Genomic DNA, 7950 nt, shown 5'->3' on the forward strand with positions numbered 1-7950 from the left:
GTTTAGTTTTAAAGGCTGTTTTCCATTCATCCCCTTCTTTCATCCTAATCTGATGATATCCACTTTTTAAATCTACCTTAGAGAACACACAAGAACCATGTAGCTCATCCAACATATCATCAAGTCTAGGAATAGGATGTCTGTACTTTACAGTGATATTGTTGATGGCTCTGCAATCTACACACATGCGCCAGCTTCCATCCTTCTTAGGCACAAGGAGCACTGGTACTGCACAAGGGCTCATGCTCTCTCGGATATGTCCTTTCTCAATGAGCTCATCTACTTGCTTCTGTAGCTCTTTTGTTTCTTCAGGGTTGGTTCTATAGGCAGGGCGGTTTGGGAGAGAAGCTGATGAGATCCTAGGATGATGCTCTGGAACAGATGGGATAATCCTTGCAGAAACGAATCAAAAGACTCAAGCTTCTCAAGGTATGTGGATCGAATGGTGACACAAGAGGCTGCGGAAAGGCTTCTTGATACTCCTAGGCTTAGATCGGATATGACACACCTCTCTAAAGCCCTTGGGCGTTGGATATTACACACCAACAGACTGGATATTACACACCAGACACTCACTCACGACAAGAGAGAAAAGAACCAAAAGGTTTTGATAAAAGATTGCTTAATGATAAAAGAAGATGGCTACAAGCTTATATAGAGAAGGCTGGAACAGGCTCCACTTCTCGAATTCATTAAAGGGAACAGGCTCCCTTGGTAATCTAAAAACAAGACTAAGACTTATTCAAAATTTAAAAGAGTTTCGAAAACTAAATAACATAAAAGCATAGCTTAAAATATAAGATAAGGTCTTCATGTGGACAGACCAAGATCAATCATCTAGGAGATAGGAGAAGTAGACTTGTGGCCTCGTTAAAAACCTTCCTTTGGAAAACCCAGTGGGACAAAACCAAAGGTTAGGAAAAGAGCACACACAAGCTACTTGCCTAGATGATGATCAGCTTGAAGGTGGAGTAGCTTGAATGATGGTTAAGGTGTCTTGGATGATCAAGCTTCGGCCAAGACTAATGTATTCTTCTTGTTTCCAAATGTTCTTCAAGGTTGCATCCTCAGCTACAAGCTCTTCAGGTTCAGGTTCATGCTTCCAGTCCTTGGTGCTTTCCATGATCATATCATCCCCTCCCACTTCAAAAAGATTTGTCCTCAAATCTGTGTTACCTGCAATAGAAGGGACCAAGTCAGTATCATCAGAGTTTATAATCAGATTACACTTACCTTGCAAGCCTCTTTGATAGGCATTGTCGCTGACTGGTTCTATTAGGTAGAAGGGACTGATCCATTTGGCTTTCCTCACTCCTGAGGCATTACTTAGACCTGATACATTGAAACAAGACAAGTTAACACAAGCAAAATCATCATAGAGTAAGAGTCTTATCCCAAAGTTGTATTTTCTCGGTTTTGGCTTGTATGCTGCATCTGGAGGTGCTTCTTTGATGAGGATGAAGCAAGTGACGTCCTGTTGTCTCTCCTGACTTAGATCAGGCGGCTTGAAACGTTTGTCTTCCTCACGCTTGTTCTTTCCCTTGGTATGCTTCAAAGCTTCCATATATTCTGCACATGACTCTTTTGGCAAAAACAAGTGCATCATATCTGTGTAATCAATAAAAGAACTCTTGAAAACATGATTAGTTACCTTAGCATGTTCACCTGGTCGCCATAGATAGGATTGAGATGTTCTAAACTCAGAAAAGTTCAGACAAAGCAAACACAGAATCACCCGTCTTGTAGAACCCATAACTCTTTCATTTGAGTAGCTTTGGACATGATTCCAGTTCGACGTGAGACCCTGATGAGTGTAGTTTCCATTGCAGTTGAGTTTGTTGCTTAATTCCTTCTGGTTGCTGAGATATGATCCTCGAACTGCTCCTATGTCAAGGTTGACGGCTAGACAGCTTCCAAGATTTGATTGTTGCATCTCCAACTTAGCCAAGGATCCACTCTTGATACTCTGATCATTACTATAGCCTCTCCTTTCGAAAAGTATAGCACTCAAAACTGTTTGACCTGTACCAATAGAAAGCAAATCAGGTTTCATGCGTTTCTTTGAATCTAGATAATTACCTCGGGCTGATTTATTTGGAGATTGATGTAGACTGAGTCCATCTGGTGGTTTCTCCTTGATTTGAGAAGAAAACATGAGTTTTCCTCCTACTCCAGTAATCACTTCACCATTTACTCTAATGAAATCTCCATCTCCACTCTTGATTTGACAATCTCTGAAATGGTATTGAAGCTTCTGCAAATCTGGTGGCTTCCACACCTTGACATGATCAAGAAGCAAGGCATTTTGATCAGCTTCCAACTCCTTATTACCCAAGCTGGTTCTAGCACGAGCAGAGCACTCTCCAAGGATGATAAGTGTGCTGTCATATGCTCCAGGTTTCCACAAGTAGATCTGTAACCTTCCAGCCCAATCTGATCTAAGCAGCTCACAGAATTTGGCTAAACCGATATGTTTTGCGGAATTGAAAATATCTTGATGATCAGGTGGCCATTTGCTGCGTTTTCCGGTTTGTTGGATCCAGGAAAGAGTGGGTAACATTCTCCAATTGGTTTCGTAGTGAAACTCTGGCTGAGCTGAGACGTGCATCCCTTTAGCTTCAGAGGGTAAAAGATCACCAAAAACAATTATTGTTGCTGCCGATTTCTTCTCAATCACTAGGGGATTGTTCCTGTGATTCCACAACTCTCCTCCAGGCTCAAATACAACATGTTCCATGCCCAGTTCGTGTCTTGAAAGCTCTACTGCTCTGGTCTTGTTCCACACAAAAGGACTGATGAGAAAAGTACCCAAGAATGTCCTTTGGAAACCGTTTGAATCAGTGACAAATAGATGCTCTACTCCACTGTCTGATTTTGATGCCATGGGTGCCTCCTCTTCTATTACATCCTGTTTGAAGAGAATCAGGTCGTCCTTGATGGGTTGATCATCTTTCTGAATGGCAGCTGATGATTCTTTGGCTTGATCTTCTTGAATAGATGTAGCTGATACCGGCTCTGCTGAATTAAGTTCTGAGACTGAAGTGATTAACTCCTGGTTCTGTTCTTCTAAGGATGGACGTGTAGTGTGGGTCTCCCTGAATTGTTTCTCCACATCCATAGTCACTTGAGACAGCTTCTTTATGTCCTCCTCACAGAACCAGCTCGTTGTCTTGCTAGGTAAACCAATAACACCGGTTGATCTTGATCTCATTCTGCCTTGTTGTTCCTGGACTGAGTTTGCAGAGCATGGCTTTGCTTCAGACTGTTTTCGAAGCACTTCCTTGTGGTACTGTCTTGGAACATACTTATGACGCATCAAAGCCCTCAGCTTAAGCCAGGTTGCAACAGGTTCTTTTCCATAGTGTCTCCTAGACGACACCAATTGCTTCCACCAGCTTGAAGCATAACCACAAAACTCAGCAGTAGCTAATTGAACCTTCTTTACTTCAGCATAGCTTTGATAGTCGAAAATCAACTCCATCTTCTCTTCCCATTCCACATATGCAGCAGGATCAGCCTTGCCATGAAAAGAAGGAATTTGATATTTCAATCCAGCATGCTTCCGGTTTCTGTCAAACTGATCAAACTCCTTTTTCTTGTACTCATCTCTGGATGATCTGCCTTTCCTTTGCTGATGTAGGTCTTGTCTGAATTTTCTCAACTGATCTTTGCAGGCTTTATCCAGACTGGCTGTGAATTCTTCAAGAAAAAGCTTTTCTTTCTTACTGAGTTCTCCTTTTTGATCTCCTGCCATGGTACCTGAGACAAGAGAAAAAATTAAACCAGTAAGTAGTTCTAACAAAACAGATCACAATTATTGGATTTAGATAACAATCAGAACAGATCAAATCGAGGATAAAAATTCAAACACAATCAGGTTGATAATCAGAACAAGTTTGATAATCAGAAACAATTCACCAACGCAATATGATCGATCAATCTTAAACAGAGACAGATTAAATTCGAAATCTAATCAACCAAACAAGATAGATTATATTCAAAGCAATAAGAACAGATCGGAATCACACAAATCCAAAACAGAAACAGATCAAGCAAATCGATTACTTCTGCAACAAGAATGTGAAAAGTTTTTATCAGAAACGAGATCAACAAGCTTGAATCTATTAAAACTCAACAACACAATCATAGATCAATCAAAACTAGTGAGAATAAGAATAGATCGACAGGTTTTTAGCAAACACAAACGGATTTATCAGATTTAAACGCTAAGAACACAGATCAGATCAAACTTGACAGAATATGATCAGACCCAAACGAAAATCAGAGAGAAAAATCGAACACTTCCCTTCCAGAGTTGCTCTGATACCACTTGATGAGATCCTAGGATGATGCTCTGGAACAGATGGGATAATCCTTGCAGAAACGAATCAAAAGACTCAAGCTTCTCAAGGTATGTGGATCGAATGGTGACACAAGAGGCTGCGGAAAGGCTTCTTGATACTCCTAGGCTTAGATCGGATATGACACACCTCTCTAAAGCCCTTGGGCGTTGGATATTACACACCAACAGACTGGATATTACACACCAGACACTCACTCACGACAAGAGAGAAAAGAACCAAAAGGTTTTGATAAAAGATTGCTTAATGATAAAAGAAGATGGCTACAAGCTTATATAGAGAAGGCTGGAACAGGCTCCACTTCTCGAATTCATTAAAGGGAACAGGCTCCCTTGGTAATCTAAAAACAAGACTAAGACTTATTCAAAATTTAAAAGAGTTTCGAAAACTAAATAACATAAAAGCATAGCTTAAAATATAAGATAAGGTCTTCATGTGGACAGACCAAGATCAATCATCTAGGAGATAGGAGAAGTAGACTTGTGGCCTCGTTAAAAACCTTCCTTTGGAAAACCCAGTGGGACAAAACCAAAGGTTAGGAAAAGAGCACACACAAGCTACTTGCCTAGATGATGATCAGCTTGAAGGTGGAGTAGCTTGAATGATGGTTAAGGTGTCTTGGATGATCAAGCTTCGGCCAAGACTAATGTATTCTTCTTGTTTCCAAATGTTCTTCAAGGTTGCATCCTCAGCTACAAGCTCTTCAGGTTCAGGTTCGTGCTTCCAGTCCTTGGTGCTTTCCATGATCATATCAGAAGCTCCAGGGACCAAGTCTATTTGGTGTTCAATCCCACGCATGGGAGGAAGTCCTTTTGGGCTCTCGTCTGGAAAGACATCACCATAGTCCTGCAAAAGAAACTCAAGTTCACTCGGTAGAACCGGTGCAGGGTCAGAAGAAGACATTAGGGCACCTTTAAAAACAAATAAAAGCATAGATTGTTGAAGACACAAAGCTTTCTTGATCTCACTACTCTTGGCTAAGAGATTAGTCTCCTTCTTTTGCTTGTCAGCTGGTTTCTCTTTAGCTTCTTGTCGCCTAAGTTTTAGTTGAAGTTGATCCTCATGTACCTCTTGTGGAGACAAAGGTGCCAGTACAATCTTCTTGTCTCTGTGGGTGAAGGAATGCCGGTTAGTGAACCCATCGTGAATGACTCTTCTATCATACTGCCAAGGCCTTCCCAACAAGATATGGCTAGAGTCCATGGGCAGAACATCACACACGATCTCATCTTGGTATCTTCCAATGGTTATAGGAACCATTACTTGATCAGTGACCTTCAGCTCGCCCTCCTCATTCAACCATTGTAGAAGGTATGGCCTAGGATGCTTCCCTGTTTTCAATCCAAGCTTTTCTACAAGAGCTTCACTAGCAACATTAGTACAGCTTCCTCCATCTATAATCAAACTGCATACTTTTTCATAAACTATGCAACGAGTATGAAACAGATTCTCCCTTTGATTATCTACATCTAGCTTGGATTGTACTGCCAATGATCTCCTTGTGACAAGTAGTTCTCCACGAACTGGATAGTCTATGGCTTCCTCTTCTTCTTCGGATATCACCTCACCACTGTCCAAGAGGATCATTGCTTTCTTGTTGGTGCACTCATTGGCATAGTGCCCAAAACCATGACATTTGAAGCACTTCACATCCCTGGATCTAGCAGCTGGTGCCTTTCCCTTGTCCTCATGCTCTTCCTTGGGTTTCACAAAAGACTTGTCATCTTTGGTAGTAGGCGCTTTGAAGTTGTTGCCATAGGATCCTTTGGTTGAGGACTTTCTCTTCAGTTGCTGCTCAATGAGGATTGCTTTGTGAAGCAATTCATAGATGTCCTCATACTCCTGCATCTCCAAGCGGTCCTGGATGTCTCTGTTAAGCCCAGCCTGAAATCGAGCCATAGTAGCTTCAGAAGCTTCTTCAACAGCCGCTTTGATCATGAGTATTTCCATCTCTTGATAGTAATCCTCCACGCCTTTGGTTCCTTGGGTAAGTCTCCTCAGCTTTTGATGAATCTCTCTACCATAGTGGTTTGGGACAAACCGCTTCTTCATGAGTGTCTTGAGCTCAAACCATGAAGCAACTGGCGGCTCTCCAGTCCTTCTCCTAGTAGTAACAATCTGATCCCACCAATGCAAAGCATACCCACTGAATTCTGTCACAGCAAGCTTCACCTTCTTTGTTTCTGAGTAGTGCTGGCAATCAAACACTCGCTCAATCTTCGTTTCCCATTCAAGATAAGCATCTGGATTGCTGGTTCCACTGAAGACTGGTATTCGAAGTTTGAGACTCCCAAGGTTATCATCTGGTCTGTTCCTTGCTGCATGGCGTGTAGGGGATCTTGCTTGGGAGGCTGCACGTCCTGTTCTCACTGATCTTGCTGATCCCACGGACCGTTCTCCATCAGTACTACGGCCAGAAGAAGTATCTTCATCCTCAGATTCGTCTCCTACTGCAGGTCGCTTGCCTCTCCTCTTTTCCCTAGCGGCTCTCCTAACCTGTGAAGTTGTGCCAAAGACAGGGTTAGTAGAACGAGTAGCTCCAACAAATTCAAGTTTTTTATCCATCTCTTTCATGAGAGTAGCCATGATAGCATCTAGTTGTGCTTTATCCAGTCTAGCCACGGGCCTTTCTTTATCACTTTCAGACATGGTTTCCTGTTAAGACTTCAACAAGAAAAGTAAGTACACAATAGATATAGCCGAAGCCTCACTTAGTGTTTCTCTCAAGTGTTTCTCTCAATGATTTCTCAAGTGATTTTCTCAGTGATTCCAAGAGTTCAATGATCAGACAAACAAACTCAAAGCCAGAGAAGTAAAAATCCCAAAACCCCAAAGAAATAGATAGACAGATTTAAGAAATTTTGGTTTGCAAGGAGCTTTACCACCAGAGACTGGATTTCTCTTCAGTCTGGCTGGATTTCTCCTCAGCCCTAGTCGGATTTCTCCTCGACTTTCTTAGATACTTAGATCTCTTTTTTTTTTTTTTTTTTTATACTGGTTGGCCCCCTTGCAGATACAACAGATAGAAAGTAAAGAGAAAAAGAAAACTGCAGAGAGTTGCAGAGAATCAGAAAAGGAAATTAGGTTCCCAAAACAGAGAGAGAAGAATTGAATCGACAAACCCCTTTGATTAGAAGCCCTCAAGCTGCTCTGATACCACTTAATAGCTTCCTGGTCAAGGAAGAACCCTAGGATGCTCTTGAGGGTCGATCTGGTAATGATTTGGTGGTGATGGATCAGGTTACTAACACTGATGGAAAGATGATCGATTGATGAGTTGATAGAAAGGGGATTGGTGATCGATGGTAGAGATGGTTTCAGTGATGATCTGCGGAATGATCAGGCACTGATTGGGATGATCTTAGTCCGTGAGAGGCAGCCCCACTAGTGAACAAGATCAAGGCTTAAGGAAGATCACTCTTCTAGCCAAATTCGATGTCCAAAAACTGAACAAAGGAATCACAAGTTTAGAGAGGATTTTTTGATAACAAAAGTGATTGATTTTAATCAGATCTTGCAGAGAGTTTAAGTAGAAAGAAAGGAAAGCAAAGAGTCACCAAGGACTTGTAGTTTTCGAAAATATCTTAAG

At 41.6% G+C, this 7950-nt stretch overlaps 1 protein-coding gene across 1 annotated transcript; it reads right to left on the reverse strand.

Moving 5' to 3' along the window:
* Positions 1-607: 607 nt before the first annotated feature.
* On the reverse strand, positions 608-4927 carry LOC117129907. The gene is made up of 2 exons (XM_033283122.1): positions 2080-4927; positions 608-2022 (listed from the first exon to the last, which is right to left on the reverse strand). The coding sequence occupies exons 1-2, from the start codon at positions 3752-3754 to the stop codon at positions 956-958; spliced, it is 2742 nt and encodes a 913-aa protein (XP_033139013.1). The 5' UTR covers positions 3755-4927; the 3' UTR covers positions 608-955.
* Between the last annotated feature and the right edge of the window lie 3023 nt (positions 4928-7950).

This window comes from Brassica rapa, unplaced genomic scaffold (genome assembly GCF_000309985.2).
Source record: "Brassica rapa cultivar Chiifu-401-42 unplaced genomic scaffold, CAAS_Brap_v3.01 Scaffold0242, whole genome shotgun sequence".
Classification (NCBI taxonomy): Eukaryota; Viridiplantae; Streptophyta; class Magnoliopsida; order Brassicales; family Brassicaceae; genus Brassica; species Brassica rapa.

Excerpts from the sequence above, each read along its gene's own strand:
- LOC117129907 (XM_033283122.1), bottom strand. The coding sequence starts at position 3,754 with ATGGCAGGAGATCAAAAAGGAGAACTCAGTAAGAAAGAAAAGCTTTTT. Across the intron at positions 2,023-2,079 it reads TCCAAATAAATCAGCCCGAG|GTCAAACAGTTTTGAGTGCT; the intron begins GTAATTATCTAG and ends CTATTGGTACAG.